Source organism: Oncorhynchus tshawytscha, linkage group LG09 (assembly GCF_018296145.1).
Source record: "Oncorhynchus tshawytscha isolate Ot180627B linkage group LG09, Otsh_v2.0, whole genome shotgun sequence".
NCBI lineage: Eukaryota > Metazoa > Chordata > Actinopteri > Salmoniformes > Salmonidae > Oncorhynchus > Oncorhynchus tshawytscha.
In genome coordinates, this window is record NC_056437.1 from 31,801,542 (window position 1) to 31,820,778 (window position 19,237).

General features: G+C 41.9%; 1 protein-coding gene across 2 annotated transcripts in view; it reads left to right on the forward strand.

Annotated features, from left to right (window-relative positions):
- Nucleotides 1–205: 205 nt before the first annotated feature.
- LOC112257812 (glycerophosphodiester phosphodiesterase domain-containing protein 5) overlaps nt 206–19,237 on the forward strand; it is a 47,692-nt gene continuing 28,660 nt past the window's right edge. For both annotated transcript variants that reach the window (XM_024431677.2, XM_024431678.2), the window contains exons 1-2: nt 206–540; nt 16,449–16,626. In XM_024431677.2, coding sequence (XP_024287445.1) covers nt 16,507–16,626 — 120 coding nt within the window. In that variant the 5' untranslated portion in view covers nt 206–540; nt 16,449–16,506. The remainder of the gene's footprint in view (nt 541–16,448; nt 16,627–19,237) is intronic.

The window sequence follows — 19,237 nt, forward strand, 5'->3', positions numbered from 1 at the left end:
ATGGAAAAAATAATTGCGTTATTTAGTCATTATTGGAGTATGTCGTTTACAGTGTGCACTTTTATTTACCTATCCAACGTGTAGACCTGATTCAGTTGATCATACCTCCGATGCTCATTGTGTCACTAGTTTCTAACGCCCTCTACTCCGAACCAGGGCAAATGCAGTGGATACACTGTAGCTCCACCCACACCGTGTCGAATGAATTAAGGTTCTCTCCTGATCTGCGAAGTGTGTCGGTGAGTCACAGTCCTGTGAGTCATTTTCTTGGGATTTAAGGAAAAAAAACTTCGGACATTGTCATTTGAAATATAATTCTCGCTGCGTTTAGTTTAATTCAAGTGATGTTTTGTCATTAGATGGGTTGCCAACATAACCAGAAACCACACATTTGCGTATTATTTGAAGTTTGAATCTGCAATAACTTCAAAGAGGGGACAAGTATTGGTGTTGCCTAATCTCACAAGAACATAGCTGTGACAGACAGGAACCTGTTTTATACGTTTTGCTTTGGAGAAGATACACCGTCGTGGAGGGAAGGTGAGTGTTGACATTGTGCGCAGGCTAACGGATTACGTTTCATATAATCCGATCGCTGTCACATAGTCTATTGACCTGTGTGAAGTGCCTTGTTTCCCTGCTATCATTTCATGAGACGCAATGAGACCATGATGACCTCGAAGTTGTATTTATTTTGGCTAACTGGGTAGATGATAAAATATATATCTGTATAATGTATATAAAACAGTTCACAGTGGCTGACCAGACCTGGACAGTTTAAATATGATTTTTGTTCTCTATCACATCACCATCATCATACCTTACTGTATTATTTCTCACTGTAGCCTAACATTCCTGGTCAACCCTTACAGTAAATTGCACTGATACCTAGTTAAATAGAAATTGAATTCACTTGCGTAATTACCAAATAACTACACAGTAACTGTACTAGTGACCAATGTAGAAAGTACTTGGCCACTTGCTTCAATTCTAGTTTAATTAGTTGTTTTATACACTGTGTCTGCAATTACAGTGTAGTACTAGCTGGGTAATTAGACAATACTATATAGTTACAGATTGCAGAAGGGCAACTTTATGCAAACTGTTTCCCAACTCATATCTCTTGATTGAACCAGAGTTAAATTCAAGGCCAAATGAAGAAATGGCTCATGGTTACATTTGGGTCCTCTGCCATATAGGATTGGGCCAGCAAAGACATCTCTGGGCTGCTATTATCTGTCTGTCTAGCTTGGGCCTGTCATAGAGATTATGATTTCTGAGAGAAGATCAACATTTGTGAATGCACACATTTAGCTTTGTGTTTTAATACAATGAATATTGAGGCCTGTTTTGACAGGTTATTATTTGTATTTATTGAACCTTTATTTAACTAGGCAAGTCAGTTAAGAACAAATTCTTATTTACAATGACGGCCTACCCCGGGCCAAACCCTAACCCAGGCGACGCTAGGCCAGTTGTGTGCCGCCCTATGGGACTCCCAATCACGGCCGGTTGTGACACAGCCTGGAATCGAACCAGGGTCTCTAGTGAAGCCTCTAGCACTGAGATGCAGTGCCTTAGACCGCTGCGCCACTCGGGAGCCCGTAGACTGCCTGAAATATTTTCAGCAGGTGTTGGCCAACCAGGTTGTGATATGGATCTCTTCCTATCTTTGTCCTGTACCAGATCCGAGAGAAGGTTGGGATGGGCTCTAGTAATCACAGCAACAAATTGCACCAGGGCACATCTCAGTCATAAGCAACTCTAGGATCTCTATTTTAATTAATTGGGTTAATTAAGTTTACTTTTTTTTTTGCCTTTGAGAATCTGGTCGAGAGACTATACTTTTAGAGAAAAGGGTTCCAACAGGGTTCTTTGGTTGTCCACATATAAGATCTCTTTTTGGTTCCATGGAGAACCCTTTTGGTTCCAGGTTGAAAAATGTTGGGTTCCATGTAAAACCCTCTGTGGAAAAGGTTCTACATGGAACCAATATGGTTCTACCTGGAACAAAAAGGGTTCTACCTGGAACCAAAAATAGTTCTTCAAAGGGTTCTCCTAAGGGGACAACCAAATAACCCTTTAGGTTCTAGATAACACCGTTTTTTCTAAGAGTGTAGAGCCAGTGCTTTTGTAACAACACTTTCCAGTCTGTATCTTACCCTGCCTTTCCCAACCTACGTCATCATGAGGTTATTATCTGTCAGGTCTGAATCATCATTAATGAAATAATGATTTGGCCTCAACGTGGCAGACTCTGCATGAATGATCAAATGAAGACCAAGAGGTTACACAGCGTTGCTACTAAGGGACATCTCAATCAGCTTTAAGCCACATCCACCCACTACCTGATAATGTCAGGTACATAACACAGCGTCAGCAAAGTCTATTTCTGGCACCAGCAACCTCAGCGATGATTGATTTCACATGTAGTATGAGTCATATCTGAACCTATGGTTCGAATGAGGGCAGTGTTAGTAAATGTTCAATGTCTTCCCACCCCTTTGATGAGTAGCTATAATGAGAACATTGCTCTAATGAAAACCCTATTGTGGGGAGGTGAATACACTGAATGAGAGATCCAGGAATGAATAACTAATGTAATATATTTTTCATGAGGGAATGAATGAATGATGAGGGAGCCTGGAGATAAGTAACACTGACCAATATAAAGAGCTAATTTTATATATATCCATGGCAGAGACTCAGTGGATTATTCTATGAATAACCATGAGCTGATGATTCTAATGACAACGGTAACTTTGACATGTGCTCTCATCTGAGAAGCCAATTCTAGAACAATGCTATCGTCTGAGAGGATGGTTCTAGAACAGATTTGGCAAGGAAGTGAGACACAGAGAGAGAAACCTAGAGAAGTCTTCTCAGATTGTTGTGGGCAGCCTCTCAAATAATCTAAACAGATTCACTCTCCTTGTCTCCTCTCCTTTACCTGCATGCTGGACAGAAGAAAACAAGTCCCTCTGCTGTAAGGATTTTACTTGGCTTGTCTTCTCATACTAGTGCAGATGGAGACGAGGAAGCCACTTTAGATGATTAAGATGCAGCCATGTTGGTAGGTAGCATCAAGGAAACCAGACTAAAAAAGGAGACAAGGAGAGGAAGCTACTTTAGATTATTGAGATGTAGCTGTGTTGGTTGGTAGCTTCAAAGAATGCAGACTCAAACAGGAGATGAGCAGAGGAAGCAACTTGAGATGATTGAGATGGAGTGTGGTAGATATTTTGAAAGCCAGACTCAGAGGAAAGACATAATGACACCCCAACAGGAAGGAAGTCCTGTCTCTTCAGTTCAGTCCCTCTGGCTATGGACAGATAACCACAAACAGCTGAGAGGAGACTGTTGATGAAAGATGTCACAACATTTAGGGGCCAGTCAGTTGGGTGGCTCTTCTGCATGGTTATTACAAGTTGCTAGGGGGACGCGTTAAAACAACGGGTGTTGAAGACACTCCGGTCAGCAAACAGACAACCAGACTGATTTCTCCATCTCTCACAGGTGGAACTAGACAGTGCCGTCTGATAGAGTGTGTTGACAGACATTTGCAGTGGATTATGGAATTGTTGTATCTTTTTCCATGGAAAAATAGAGAAACCAACATTGCACAGCAGCCCCACACCTGCGACTGTTTCTCTAGTTTTTAACAATTTATACAACTTAGGACTAATTCCCAAAGGGGACTACACCCTTCTCTGTTATTTGATTTGCCAGTTGTTTTGTGATACACACCGCCCTGTCTCTTGTCTTGTTTCAGGTTGTTTTGCTTTGTTTGTTTTGTCTTGTTTCGGGTTGTTTTGCTTTTCTCTGTTTGCCCCTGGGACACTTGTTCCTCAGCTACAGTAAGACGCCAGTTATGAAACTCCCTGCAGCGATCCTTTAAAGGCCTCTGAAGTCTTACTACCTGGGATATTTTCCTGCCCAGGGTAAAAGTTACATTCCAAAAAGCTTAAAGGGCTTTGTTATAGATATTTCTCCAGTTAACTGAATCAACCATTGGCAGTATTGTATGTTAAACCCCAAGGAGTGCTTGAAGAATTCCCCGACAAGTAGGTAAACCACACATTACCCTCCGTATTATTGGCGAATGTGCAATCATTGGAAAACAAATTGGATGATCTACGATTAAGACTATCCTACCAACTGGACATTAAAAACTGTAATATCTTGTGTTTCACCGAGACGTGGCTAAACAATGAATCGGAATCTCTGTGCATCGGCAGAACAGTGCAGCTATGTCTGGTAAGACGAGGGGCGGGGTTGTGTGTCTATTTGTCAATAACTGCTGGTGCGCGATGTCTATTATTAAAGAAGTCTGAAGGTATTGCTCGCCTGAGGTAGAATACCTCATTATAAGCTGTTGACAACTCTTTCTACTGAGAGAGTTCTCATCTATAGTATTCGTAGCCATCTATTTACCACCACAAATCGATGCTGCACTCAACAAGCTGTGTAAGGCCATGCGCAAACAAGAAAATCCTCATCCAGAAGCGGCACTCCTAGTGGCTAGGGACTTTAATGCTGACCTTTTTACCTAATTTCTACCAGCATGTCACATGTTCAACCAGAGGGAAAAAAAATTCTAGACCACCTTTACTCCACACACAGAGACGCATACAAAGCCCTCCATCGTCCTCCAATTGGAAAATCTGACATAATTCTATCCTCCTGATTCCTACTTACAAGCAAAAGCAGGACGTACCAGTGACTTGCTCAATATGGAAATGGTCAGATGACGTGGATGTTACGCTACAGGACTGTTTTGCTAGCATAGACTGGAATACGTTCCGGGATTCATCCAACGGCATTAAGGAGTATACAACCTCAGTCACCGGCTTCATCAATAAGTGCATCGACGACATTGTCCCCACAGTGACTGTATGTACATTTCCCAACCAGAAGCCATGCATTACAGGCAACATCCATACTGAGCTAAAGGATAAAGCTGACGTTTTCAATGAGCAGGACACTAATCCGGACGCTTATAAGAAATCCCGCTATGCCCTCAAGGAAACCATCAAACAGGCAAAATGTCAATATATTACTAAGACTGAATCCTACTATACCAGCTCTGACACTTGTCGGATGTGGCAGGGCTTGAAAAATATTACGGACTACAGCCGCGAGCTGCCCAGTGACGCGAGCCTACCAGACGAGCTAAATGCTTTTTATGCTTGCTTCGAGGCAAGCAACACTGAAGCATGCATGAGAACACAAGCTGTTCCAGTCGACTGTGTGATCACCCTATCCGTAGCCAATGTGAGCAAGACCTTTTAAACAGGTCAACATTCGCAAAACTGCGGGGCCAGACGGATTACCAGGACGTGTACTCAAAGCATGTGCGGACCAACTGGCAAGTGTCTTCACTGACATTCAACCTCTCCCTGACCGAGTCTGTAATACCTACATGTTTCAAACAGATCACCATAGTCCCTGTGCTAAAGAAAACAAAGGTAACCTGCTTAAATGATTACCGCCCCGTAGCACTCACGTCGGTCGCCATGAAGTGCTTTGAAAGAATGGTCATGGCTCACATCAACACCATCATGCCGGAAACCCGAGACCCAGGAGGGGTGCGTGCTTAGTTCAGGAGGGGTGTGTGCTTAGTCCCCTCCTGTACTCCCTGTTCACCCACGACTGTGTGGCCAAGCACGCCGCTCAACACCATCATTAAGTTTGCTGACGACAAAACAGTGGTAGACCTGATCACAGACAATGATGAGACAGACTATAGGGAGGAGGTCAGAGACCTGGCAGTTTGGTGCCAGGACAACAACCTCTCTCTCAATGTGAGCAAGATGTAGGAGCTGATCGTGGACTATAGCAAAAGGAGGGCTGAACAGGCCCCCCATTAACATCGATGGGGTTGAAGTGGAGCGGGTCAAGAGTTTCAAGTTCCTTAGTGTCCAGATCACCAACAAACTATCATGGTCCTAACACATCAAGAGAGTTGTGAAGAGGGCACGACAACACCTTTTCCCACACAGGAGACTGAAAATATTTGTCATGGGTCCCCAGATCCTCAAAAAGTTTGAAAGCTGTACCATCGAGAGCATCCTGACATCACCACTTGCATCACCACTTGGTATGGCAACTGCTTGGCATCTGACCATTAGGCGCTACAGAGGATAGTGCGTACAGCCCAGTACATCACTGGGGCCAAGCATCCTGACATCCAGGATTTACCTCGACTAACCTGACTTGCTACCGGTACCCCCTGTATATTGGCCAAAGCATTTGATACGGTAGACCATTCCATTGTTGTGGGCCGGCTAATGAGTATTGGTGTCTCTGAGGGGACTTTGGCCTGGTTTGCTAACTACTTCTCTCAAAGAGTGCAGTGTTTCCGGTCATTTCCGGTCACAACTTGCAGACTTGTTTTCGAGTTGCTGTGCGTTTTGTTGCCAACCTATTTTGCTACCTGACAACTTTACGGTTTTTACTTTTTAATTACCGTTTATATATATATATTTTTTCCTCAACTTTTTCACTCCGGACGCTTTATCTGGACACGATTCGTCAGGACCTCCAACAGCTGAAGCTAAGTAGTAACATTAACATGATGCCTTCTAATTGCAGTCGCTGTACTCGCCTTACGGCGAGGATAGCTGTGCTACAAGCCCAGCTTCAGACGCAATCGTTAGGCAAGGGTAATTTCAGTGTAGGAAAGGATGAAACAGCGTCTGTGCCACCAGTAAGTACAGATACAGTGCCTTGCGAAAGTATTCGGCCCCCTTGAACTTTGCAACCTTTTGCCACATTTCAGGCTTCAAACATAAAGATATAAAACTGTATTTTTTTGTGAAGAATCAACAACAAGTGGGACACAATCATGAAGTGGAACGACATTTATTGGATATTTCAAACCTTTTTAACAAATCAAAAACTGAAATTGGGCGTGCAAAATTATTCAGCCCCTTTACTTTCAGTGCAGCAAACTCTCTCCAGAAGTACTTTCGCCGAGTCTTCTCTGGTCTCTACTCCTCCCGTTACGGGGTCTGAGACGCCGAAGCTTCCCACCATTAGCTCTGACAAATTGAAAACTCTAGTCATTGGCGACTCCCATTACCCGCAGTATTAGACCTAAAACGAATCATCCAGCGATCATACACTGTTTACCAGGGGGCAGGGCTACCGACGTTAAGGCTAGTCATGAAATCTATGCAGCCTACTCAATCACTTTTAATAGCTACTGTTTACAGGCCTCCTGGGCCATATACAGCGTTCCTCACTGAGTTCCCTGAATTCCTATCGGACCTTGTAGTCATAGCAGATAATATTCTAATCTTTGGTGACTTTAATATTCACATGGAAAAGTCCACAGACCCACTCCAAAAGGCTTTCGGAGCCATCGTCGACTCAGTGGGTTTTGTCCAACATGTCTCTGGACCCACTCACTGTCACAGTCATACGCTGGACCTAGTTTTGTCCCATGGAATAAATGTTGTGGATCTTAATGTTTTTCCTCATAATCCCGGACTATCGGACCACCATTTTATTACGTTTGCAATTGCAACAAATAATCTGCTCAGACCCCAACCAAGGAACATCAAAAGTCGTGCTATAAATTCACAGACAACACAAAGATTCCTTGATGTCCTTCCAGATTCCCTCTGTCTACCCAAGGACGCCAGAGGACAAAAATCAGTTAACCACCTAACTGAGGAACTCAATTTAACCTTGCGCAATACCCTAGATTCCGTTTTAGGACCACTATTGTTTTCACTATATATTTTACCTCTTGGGGGATGTTATTCGAAAACATAATGTTAACTTTCACTGCTATGCGGATGACACACAGCTGTACATTTCAATGAAACATGGTGAAGCCATATAGTGAAAACAATAGTGGTCTGACTTGCCTAGTTAAATAATGGTTACGCACGCACGCACACACACACACCACTGACCAAAAAATAATTTTGTTGGCATTTACGTATGTCCCCATTACCAGAAAAACATAATCAAACCCTATTTCTTTCACTTACTTGCTGTGCTGTTTCGTTGTTCATTTGTTCAGTCTTTTCATTCTCAATCAGGATTTCTATGGAACGCCATTTGGGTCTTTGTGTGTCAAAAAAGATATAACACTATAACACTATTTGACACCAATAACACAAACAAGATATATACAGTATATAACACTATTTGACGTTTAAACTAGCTTGTTGACCAATCAGGACCTGAATATGACTGCATGCCACATAATAATTTAACGTGTTCATACATTTTTTACGTAGTTATTACACATTGATTACACTGTCACTCACATTTCATATGTCATAATGATTCATCGATATGTATGCTATGATGCTGGTAAAGTTAGCAAACTATATAGCTACAGTTGGTGTCATCATCTAAAAAAAAAAACCTCATTTATAAGACAGGTCTTATTTGATCAATGGTGGTCGGACCCATCTATGTGAAGCTAGCCACAATAAGGATTAGCCACAATAGTGGACTTTGCGGTTAGCCTTTAAAATGGAATGTGATACAAATGAATACACATAGTAGAATTATGCCATAATTGAATAGATCATGCTAAACGAGGTTGGAATGTTGTTATATAAAATCAACAGAAGACAATTAATGGTTTAATTTGCAAAAATCTGTTGAAGTCACACTGGATGTATTATACTTTAGAATTGCACTGGGGGCATATTGCGGGACTCTGAAACAACTGTGAATTGAGCCACATTTATTGTCAACCTATTTGTATTGAACACTATTCCCGAGGAAAAACAATACTGCGTGGATGTTTTGGAGTCTGATACCTCTGAGGAGGACGTTGGGGAAAAATATCTTGAGTATTAAGTAGACTGAAACCCCATTTCATTGATCCCCAATCCTTAGGTAAATTGTACAGAGCAATATGAATGTCAATACACAAAATAGGCTGACTGGGGAGGTGATTTCACAGTCACAGTCCCGCGATAAGAGCTACGATGCTAAAATTTGTGTGAACTCATCACAGTTGTGTTCTGTGGGGATAACCGAGTAGACTGATATCCCATTTCATTGCTTCACATTCCAACCTTGTTTAACATTATCCACCAATTGTAACCTTCTGCATCACTGTGTAACTCCGGTAGGGCAACATCTGAAAAATAGCGCACATCTGAAAAATAGCGCACTTGGTAGTGTGTACCGGTGCTCGACAGGTCGGCGAAAGCCAACATCACTCACGACAGAGAACTGTTGATTGTCAAGGGCAATGAATTCAATTAGAGTTGTCTCACTGGATTTTATTACTCTTTCAAATGACTGCTCAACTTGTTTACTGCTCAATCCACACAGCAGACATTGTGGGCTGGGTTAGAAATGCTGTGTTGCATGTGTAGTGCAACATTTTCCATGGCGTCATTACGTCATATACAGTGGGGCAAAAAAGTATTTAGTCAGCCACCAATTGTGCAAGTTCTCCCACTTAAAAAGATGAGAGAGGCCTGTAATTTTCATCATAGGTACACTTTAACTATGACAGACAAAATGAGGGGAAAAAAATCCAGACAATCACATTGTAGGATTTTTTAATGAATTTATTTGCAAATTATGGTGGAAAATAAGCCATGGAATCTCCTTAAACAAACATTGGCAGTGGAATGGCCTTACTGAAGAACTCAATGACTTTCAACGGGGCACCGTCCTAGGATACCACCTTTCCAACAAGTTAGTTTGTCAAATATCTGCCCTGCTAGAGCTTCTCCGGTCAACTGTAAGTGTTGTTATTGTGAAGTGGAAACGTCTAGGAGCAACAACGGCTCAGCTGCGAAGTAGTAGGCGACACAAGCTCATAGAATGGGAACGCCGAGTGCTGAAGCGAGTAGCGTGTAAAAATAAATACTCACTCACGACTTTCAAACTGCCTCTGGAAGCAATGTCAGCACAAGATCGCTTGGCCGCACACAAGCCTAAGATCACTATGCGCAATGCCAAGCATCAGCTGGAGTGCTGTAAAGCTCGCCACCATTGAACTCTGGATTAGTGGAAACGCGTTCTTTAGAGTGATGAAACACACTTCACCATCTGGCAGTCTGACAGACAAATCTGGGTTTGGCAGATGTCAGGAGAATATTACCTTCCCAAATGCATAGTGCCAACTGTAAAGTTTGGTGGAAGAGTAATAAAGGTCTGGGGCTGTTTTTCATGGTTCGGGCTAGACCACTTAGTTCCAGTGAAGGGAAATCTTAACCCTGCAATATACAATTGCATTCTAGACAATTCTGTTCTTCCAAGTTTGTAGCAACAGTTTGAGGAAGGCCTTTTCCTGATTCAGCATTACAATGCCCCTGTGCACAAAGCGAGATCTATGCAGAAATTGTTTGTCGAGATCGGTGTGGAAGAACTTGACTGACCTGCACAGAGCCCTGACCTCAACCCCATCGAAACATTTGGGATGAATTGGAAAGCCAACTGTAAGCCTGGCCTAATCACCCAACATCATTGTCCGACCTCACTAATGCTCTTGTGGCTGAGCGGAATGAGATTTTACGACAAGCAGATGTCCACATACTTTTGGTAATGTACACTAAACAAAAATATAAACACAAAATGTAAAGTGTTGGTCCCATGTTTCATGAGCTGAAATAAAATATCCCAGATATGTGCACAAAAAGCTTATTTCTCTAAAATGTTTACATTTTTACATATTTCTCCTTTACCAAGATAATCCATCCACCTAACAGGTGTGGCATATCACGAAGCTGGTTAAACAGCATGATAATTACACAGGTGCACCTTGTGCTGGGGACAATAAAAGGCCACACTAAAATGTGTGTTTTTGTCACACAACACAATGCCAAAGATGTCACAAGTTTTGAGGGAGCATCAGTTGGCATGCTGACTCCAAAAATGTCCAACAGAGCTACTGGCAGGGAATTGATTGTCCATTTCTCTATCATAAGCCACCTTCAACATCGTTTTAGAGAATTTGGCAGTACGTCCAACTGGCCTCAAAACCGCAAACCATGTGTATGGCATCATGTGGGCAAGCGGTTTCCTGATGTAAACATTGTGAACAGAGTGCCCCATGGTTGCGGTGGGGTTATGATATGGGCAGGCATAAGCTACGGACAAGAACACAATTGCATTTTATCGAATAGCAATTTCAATGCACAAAAAATGCCGCAATGAGATCCTGAGGCTCATTGTGAAGCCCTTTTTCTTAAGGTGTCTGTACAGATACAGATACCTTATCTGGTACAGTCATGGGAATACAGATGCATATCTGTATTCCCAGTCATGTGAAATCCATAGATTAGGGCCTAATGCATTTATTTCAGTTGACTAATTTCCTCCTATGAACTAACTGTAACTTAGTAAAATCTTTGAAATTGTTGCATGTTGTGTTTTATATTTTTGTTCAGTATAGTTAGTATATGTTTATCTCTGTTTTGTTCTGTTTGCTTCCGCTTAAGATATGTTTTTCAACAAATTTGGTGGAATGAATAATACACCCCTGATCACACGCAAACACTTCACTTTCATAGCAGCCACATACAAACAGCATAATCATTTTACTAATTGTGTAATTCCTTCTCACATCTACACGCTTTCCTCCTCTTACCTTTTCCCTTCGCTTGTAGAATTCAGTGTACAACAAACACATCAGATGTCTGTGACCATGTGAAAAAACCTTTCGAAGCCAAACCTTCATATCATAACCGCTAACCGCTACACACAGCCTACATTGTTGTCTCTATATTAGCTAACTTCATAGTCAACTTAGCCACTAGAACTAACTCGTTAGTAAACCCGCTACAATCATGCAGTACAGTGTACAGTCAGCAAACAGTTTAGCAGTTACACCTGTGGACCCCAGTGGCAATAATGAATAAAACCAAAAACTTACCTTGACTTGGAAGGGTTCCAGTGTTGGATAGCCATAGCCAGCTAGCTAACATAGCATCCCTCTCTGCCGTTTTTTGAGTAGGCTAAACTAGCTAGCTGCATTTACTAGCTAAGTGAAAGTGAAAAGAAAAATACATGTATCTCTCACTCTCTTGCTTCTCCTTCATTTTTCAATTTAATTAATTTGTTCAAAACTGTTCAACTATTGTCTTTCTCTCTCTTAGTCAACTACTCACAACATTTTATGCACTGCAGTGCTAGCTAGCTGTAGCTTATGCTTTCAGTACTAGATTCATTCTCTGATCCTTTGATTGGGTGGACATCATGTCAATTCATGATGTAAGAGCTCTGATGGGTTGGACGATGTCCTCCGGAAGTTGTCATAATTACTGTGTAAGTTTATGGAAGGGGTGATATCCATGAGCTTCCTAGGTTTTGTATTGAAGCCAATGTACCAAGAGGAGGACGGAAACGAGCTTTCCTCCGGCTAAACCATGGCGCTACCCTACAAAGTGCTGTTAAGGCTACTGTAGACTGTTACAAAACAGTGTGTTTTAATCAATTATTTGGTGACGTGAATATATTTTGTATAGTTTTATATAAAAAGGATTACTTTTTTAATGTTTCACTATTTTTATTTTTATGAAATTCACTTAGGAGAATGCTCCTCCACATTCTCATCTGAAGAGCCTCCACTGGTTTATATGGTCATTACTCAATAAAGCATCAATCTTATTTCTTGAATAAACCCTATTCCAGGACCAGGCTAGATCTGTGAAAGGCTGATAGGGAGCTCATTCCAGCGTCATGGAAACTGTGGACCTGGCACAGTAGCTTTACACAAACACAGCTGAGCTGAGGAAACCAGATAATACAGCTGGAGCTGCCAGCCACTCACATTTTCAATCTCACTCTCTCTATCTCTCCGTTCTGAGAATCGGTCAGTCTGTTAGGAGATAAAGAACAGGGGGAAATTCACTGCTCTCTTTGTCTGGGAAGATTAACCAGGAAATGGGCCCCTGTCACTGTCCTATGTCTTCATCTGACAGCCATTCACTGAGAGAACACTGACGCTCACCCGGACCGCTGGTGTGATTTAAAAAGACCAATCAATATTTATTTATTTAACAAGTTGAGCTTATCTCGTTTAGGTTGGCATGGTAGCATTGATTTGATAAATCAACAGAGTGGAGGAGATAGTGGAAATGTAGCTTTTGGCAATGATTGATACGTATGTTCTCGTGTAAAATAGATTTTCAGCTTGAGGTAGGGAAAAACTAAGGGGATGTGGCTGACATGCAAACTGATATATAATTTCCAAATTTGTTTGCATTAAGGTTAGGTTAAGATTAGGGTTAAGGTAAGAGTCAGTAGGTAAGGGTCAGCTGTCAATAAAATATCACATTTACATAAGTATTCAGACCCTTTCCTCAGTACTTTGTTGAAGCACCTTTGGCAGCGATTACAGCCTTGAGTCTTCTTGAGTATGACACTACAAGTTTGGCGCACCTGTATTTGGGGAGTTTCTCCCATTCTTCTCTGCAGATCCTCTCAAGCTCTGTCAGATTGGATGGGGAGTGTTGCTGCACAGACATTTTAAGTCTCTCCAGAGATGTTCGATCAGGTTCAAGTTCGGTCTCTGGCTAGGGTAATCAAGGACATTCAGAGATTTGTCCCGAAGCCTCTCTTGCGTTGTCTTGGCTGTGTGCTTAGGGTTGTTGTCCTGTTGGAAGGTGAACCTTCGCCCCAGTCTGAGGTCCTGAGCACTCTGGAGCAGGTTTTCATCAAGGATCTCTATGAACGGAGCAAAGAACATATTTCCCTCGATCCTGACTAGTCTCCCAGTCCCTGCCACGGAAAACATCCCCACAGCATGATGCTGCCACAACCATAGGGATGGTGCCAAGTTTACTCCAGATGTGAAGCTTGGTAGTTAGGCCAAAGAGTTGGTTTCGTCAGAACAGACAATCTTGTTTCTCATGGTCTGAGTCTTTAGGTGCCTCTTGGCAAAGTCCAAGCGTGCTGTCATGTGCCTTTTTACTGAAGAGTAGCTTTCGTCTGGTCACTCTACCATAAAGGCTTGATTGGTGGAGTGCTGCGGAAATGGTTGTCCTTCTGGAAGGTTCTCCCATCTCTCCAGAGGAACTCTGGAGCTCTGTCAGAGTGACCATCGGGTTCTTGGTCACCTCCCTGACCAAGGCCGATTGCTCAGTTTGGCCGGGCAGCCAGCTCTAGGAAGAGTCTTGGTGGTTCCAAACATCTTCCATTTAAGAGTGATGGAGGCCGCTGTGTTCTTGGGGACCTTCAATGCTGCAGAAATGTTTTGGTAACCTTCCCCACATCTGTGCCTCGACACAATCCTGTCTCGGAGCTCTACAGACAATTCCTTTGACCTCAATTCCTTCTGCTCTGACTTGTGCTGTCAACTGTGGGACCTTATATAGACAGGCATGTGCCTTTCCCTATCATGTCTAATTAATTGAATTTACCACAAGTGGACTCCAATCAAGTTGTAGTAACATCTCAAGGATGATCAATGGAAACAGGATGCACCTGAGCTCAATTTCGAGTCTCATAGCAAAAGGTCTGATTACTTACGTAAATACTATATAACTTTTTTTTTTAAATTATACATTTGTACATAAAAATCTAAACCTGTTTTCGCTTTGTCATTATGGGGTATGTATGGATTGATGAGGAAACCATTTGGAAAAGTCAAGAGGTCTGAATACTTTCCGAGTACACTGTAGATGAGATAATAGACAAAGTTAAATCATGTTCTGTTTTACACGTAATTAATACTTTCATTGAATGTTGGAAAGTGCATCACATGTGGTTAGGCCTAGTCTCTCATGACAGCCTCAGCTGATTTGGTTCTGGGTGCTGAGGTTGGGTTTGGCTTGATATGTGTTGAATTGAAAGGACATTGATTTGTCATTTTGTCCATTTGAAACATGGTATTGGTCCTCAGTATCAAGAGTTGCCAGAGGATGGATGATGTGTTTCAGTCCTACAGATATATATAGTATAATTTCCTTTGCTAGTCACACAACATTAAGAATTGATTGTAATAAGAATTTTTCACAATAATTGAGAAGGCTGCAACTTGAGATTGTTCACTCTTTTATTATGGGACCAGGCTGCTTTATCCAGCTTTTTGTTCATAATTAATGTGAATATGTTTTACCTAAAATTTCAGGGCACCTCTCCAGTTTCTCATTGCTTTACTCATTTCAAATGTATATACTGTATTCTATTTGCCCCGAGGTGGTAAGGGTAGGTAACAACACATCCGCCACGCCGATCCTCAACACGGGGGCCCCTCAGGGGTGCGTGCTCAGTCCCCTCCTGTACTCCCTGTTCACTCATGACTGCACGACTCCAACACCATCATTAAGTTTGCCGATGACACAACAGTGGTAGGCCTGATCACCGACAACGATGAAACAGCCTATAGGGAGGAGGTCAGAGACCTGGCCATGTAGTGCCAGGATGACAACTTCTCCCTCAACGTGATCAAGACAAAGGAGATGATTGTGGACTACAGGAAAAGGGGGACCGAGCATGCCCCCATTCTCATCAACAGGGCTTTAGTGGAGCAGGTTGAGCTTCAAGTTCCTTGGGGTCCACATCACCAACAAACTATCATGGTCCTAATACACCAAGACATTAGTGAAGAGAGCACGACAAAGCCTATTCCCCCTCAGAAGACTGAAAAGATTTGGCATTGGTCCTCAGATCCTCAAAAGTTTCTGCAGCTGCACCATCGAAAGCAGTTAGAAAGAGAACTGAAGCTCAATGTTTCACAAAATCGACTCTTGTTTTGCAACTGTAGACAATTGACCCATTGGTTGTGTCTAAGTATTATGAAGCCATGAGGAAGGTTCATACTACAGTAGTTGCATTGAGACACTTTCAAAGGTATAGTTTACGTAATACTGCTGTTTAAATGACTGTCAAGATGAAAATGTTGAACGAGAGAGTAATAAAACAAATGATAGACAGTGACTCCAGAACAGAGGTGTCAGCAATTTGAGGAAAGGTTTCCTTGTTCTCCAAAGGGGCATGAAAAAGCTATCTTTGCCAAGAAGACATTTTTAAATGCAACCAAGACAACCATCATTTTAAAAAGCATGAGGCAAATGGGAGCTGAATATACTGGGCCTCTTTCTCGAGCAGGCTATTCTTTTAACAGGCCATTTTGAAATGTGCTGATGTGTGCTTGGTTGCCAAGAACTCATTAATCATAGGATGGTTGGAGGCTTCAGATGGAAGAGTTACCATGAGTAAAGATAAAGAAACCAATCCACTGATCCACAATCCGGCTACCCCAGTTACACGACTAAGGCACAGAATATTCATGCATGTTTTTAGGATTTATAGGGTTCCTGTTGTTCATCACAACAATCACCATGGAGTTCAGTTACTGGAAAGACAGTCATCATGTTGAGTAGCTAGAAAATATAATAAACGGTATTCCACACAAACACTCCTTTATCTTCCTTCAAGTTACTTTATTCTCTCCAAATGATCTCTCCAGTTTTTAATTATCTTCAAGATGTTTCGGTCTTCTTCTCCTGCAGGCTTCCTTGTTCAGTGTGGAATGCTAGCGGACCGGTGGCGAGCCGAGGCTGAAGGAGCATGGTGAAGCACCAACCCTTGCAGCAGGTCTATGAGAAGCAGCTGTGTTTGTCCTTCCTCACTGGGATCTATGGCTGCCGCTGGAAACGCTACCAGCGTTCACATGACGACAGCTCCAAGGTGAGAGACAAGACTTCTGCAAATGTCACAAGATGTTCTGTTGTGGACAAATGATAGGTGTATTTGTACATTCTCTTGTCATACAAATCAGTGGAATGTCTGAGAGCTAGATTGTCCTGACCTTTAAATGCACCTGCTGGCAACATGTCTGGACTTGTTACTGAGGACCACTCTAGTCCTCAATCAGCCAAATACATTATTAAAGGGCACACTTTTTAAAAATAAGATGGAGAACAAGCTATAGGATGAAAAATACCGGAGTTTTGGGCGCAGGTACAGCCAAATAGCGCTAGCTAATGCTCCCTACAAAATAATATTGTGATATGTAACTGTATCGATTCCCCCCCCCATCACTAATAACCAGTAGATCCACCGAATGACCGTTAGTCATAATATCTATTTACCCACATGGATTGAGGCCCAAACAGAGAATCTGTGCTAATGCTGCTTAACTGTGCTTTGAGCTCAAAAGAAAACGCTTTGGATCACCTCATCTGACATTTACTGAGCAGCAGGAGACCGCAAAACATCAATGGTAATGATGAATTACCAATATAGGGATTGATAGACCTTCATAAGCACAATTAGTATTTTTTTTTGTGTGTGTGTGTGTGTGTGTGTGTGTGTGCGTGCATGTGTGGTGTGTCTGTGTGTACAGGATGTAGGAAAAAAGTGGGCTAGACTGTTTATTAGGCTGTCATTAACATTGCTGCAGCATACCTGATTTAGCTCCATGTACCTAAGTGGAATCAACATGTTTAAACCAGAATGATCTTTGAGAAATTGGTTACTGTTTGACGTTTGAATGTTTATGGATTGGCTGCTTTGCGTCAATCCAATTAACGTAATAAGAGAATCCCCATAAAAATTTGTCTTTCAGCTAGAGATATGGGCTGCGTCTCAATGCACCGCTTCCGCCTATGTTGGCGTTCTGCATCTGTGGTGGAAAGTGGCAGAGCTACAGTGCTGTTTGAAAGACCGGTAGTCTTCTCACAAAAATGTTTGTAGCGTGCGAAAGGTTTGGCCTACAAACTAATATAACCACTTGATGGAAAGATGAGACTCAAACAAACACGATGGTGTTCTCCCAGTACCAGGAAGTTTGGAAGTATTTTGTGCTCCAAATAAAGGGGTTAAATACGTGTAAAAGAAATACATATATTTATATGTACTGAACAATAATATAAACGCAACATGCCACAATTTCAAAGATTTTACTGAGCTAGTTCATCTAAGGAAATCAGTCAATTGAAATAAATTCATTAGAACCTAATCTATGGATTTCACATGACTCGGAATACAGATATGCATTTCTTGGTCACATATACCTTAAAAAAAGGTAGGGCGTGGATCATAAAACCAGTCAGTATCTGGTGGGACCACCATTTGCCTCATGCAGCGCGACACATCACCCTTCTCATAAAGTTGATAAGGCTGTTGATTGTGGCCTGTGGAATGTTGTCCCACTCCTTTTCAATGGGTGTGCGAAGTTGCTGGATATTAGAAGGAACTGGAATACGCTGTCATAGACATCGATCCAGAGCATCCCAAATGTGCTCAATGGGTGACATGTCTGGTGAGTATGCAGGCCATGGAAGAACTGGGACTTTTCAGCTTCCAAGAATTGTGTACAGATCCTTGCGACATGGGGCCATGCATTATCATGCTGAAAAATGAGGTGATGGCAGCGGATTAATGGCATGACAATGGGCCTCAGGATCTCATCATGGTATCTCTCTGCATTCAAATTGCCATTGTTAAAATGCAATTGTGCTGGTTGTCCGTAACTTATGCCTGCTCATACCATAACCCCACAGCCACCATTGGGCTTTCTGTTCACAACGTTGACCTCAGCAAACCGCTAGCCCAAACAACGCCATACACGTGCAGTTGTGAAGCCGGTTGGCCAAATTCTCTAAAACAAAGTTGGAAGTAGCTTATGGTAGAGAAATGAACATGCTGGACATTCCTGCAGTCAGCATGCCAGTTGCAGTCAGCATTGTGTTGTGTGCATTTTAGAGTGGCCTTTTTATTGTCTGTGTAATGACCATGCTGTTTAATCAGCTTCTTGATATGCCACACCTGTCAGGTGTATTAATTATCTCGGAGAAATGCTTACTAACAGGGATGTAAACAAATGTGTGCACAATTTCCTTTAGAAATAAACTTCTTTATGCAAATGGACATTTCTGGGATATTTTCTTTTAGCTCATCAAACATGGGACCAACACTTTACATGTTGTGTTTATATTTTAGTTCAGTGCATATTCCTGAGCTTTCTTATATTTCCTATATATAGGACAGACACTTCAAAACCTTATTCCTTATGATTTTTTTTTTGGACTGTATGTTTTGCCATTTAGGCATGTGTTATTCAATGCGTTTAAGGGCTATAGAAGACGAGGCCAAATTGTATATTTTATCAAATCATTTTTTAATATGTATATTTTTTTATACCTACATTGGTCCTACAATTCTAAATAAAATAGCTAATGTCCATGGTATGACCATCTTAAATCCATTCCATATACTAGTTTAGTCTGAAGTCTGTTTATTGAAAAACTGTCTTATTCAGACCGTGGGTGATGGATGATTTTCCAACAAATTTGTT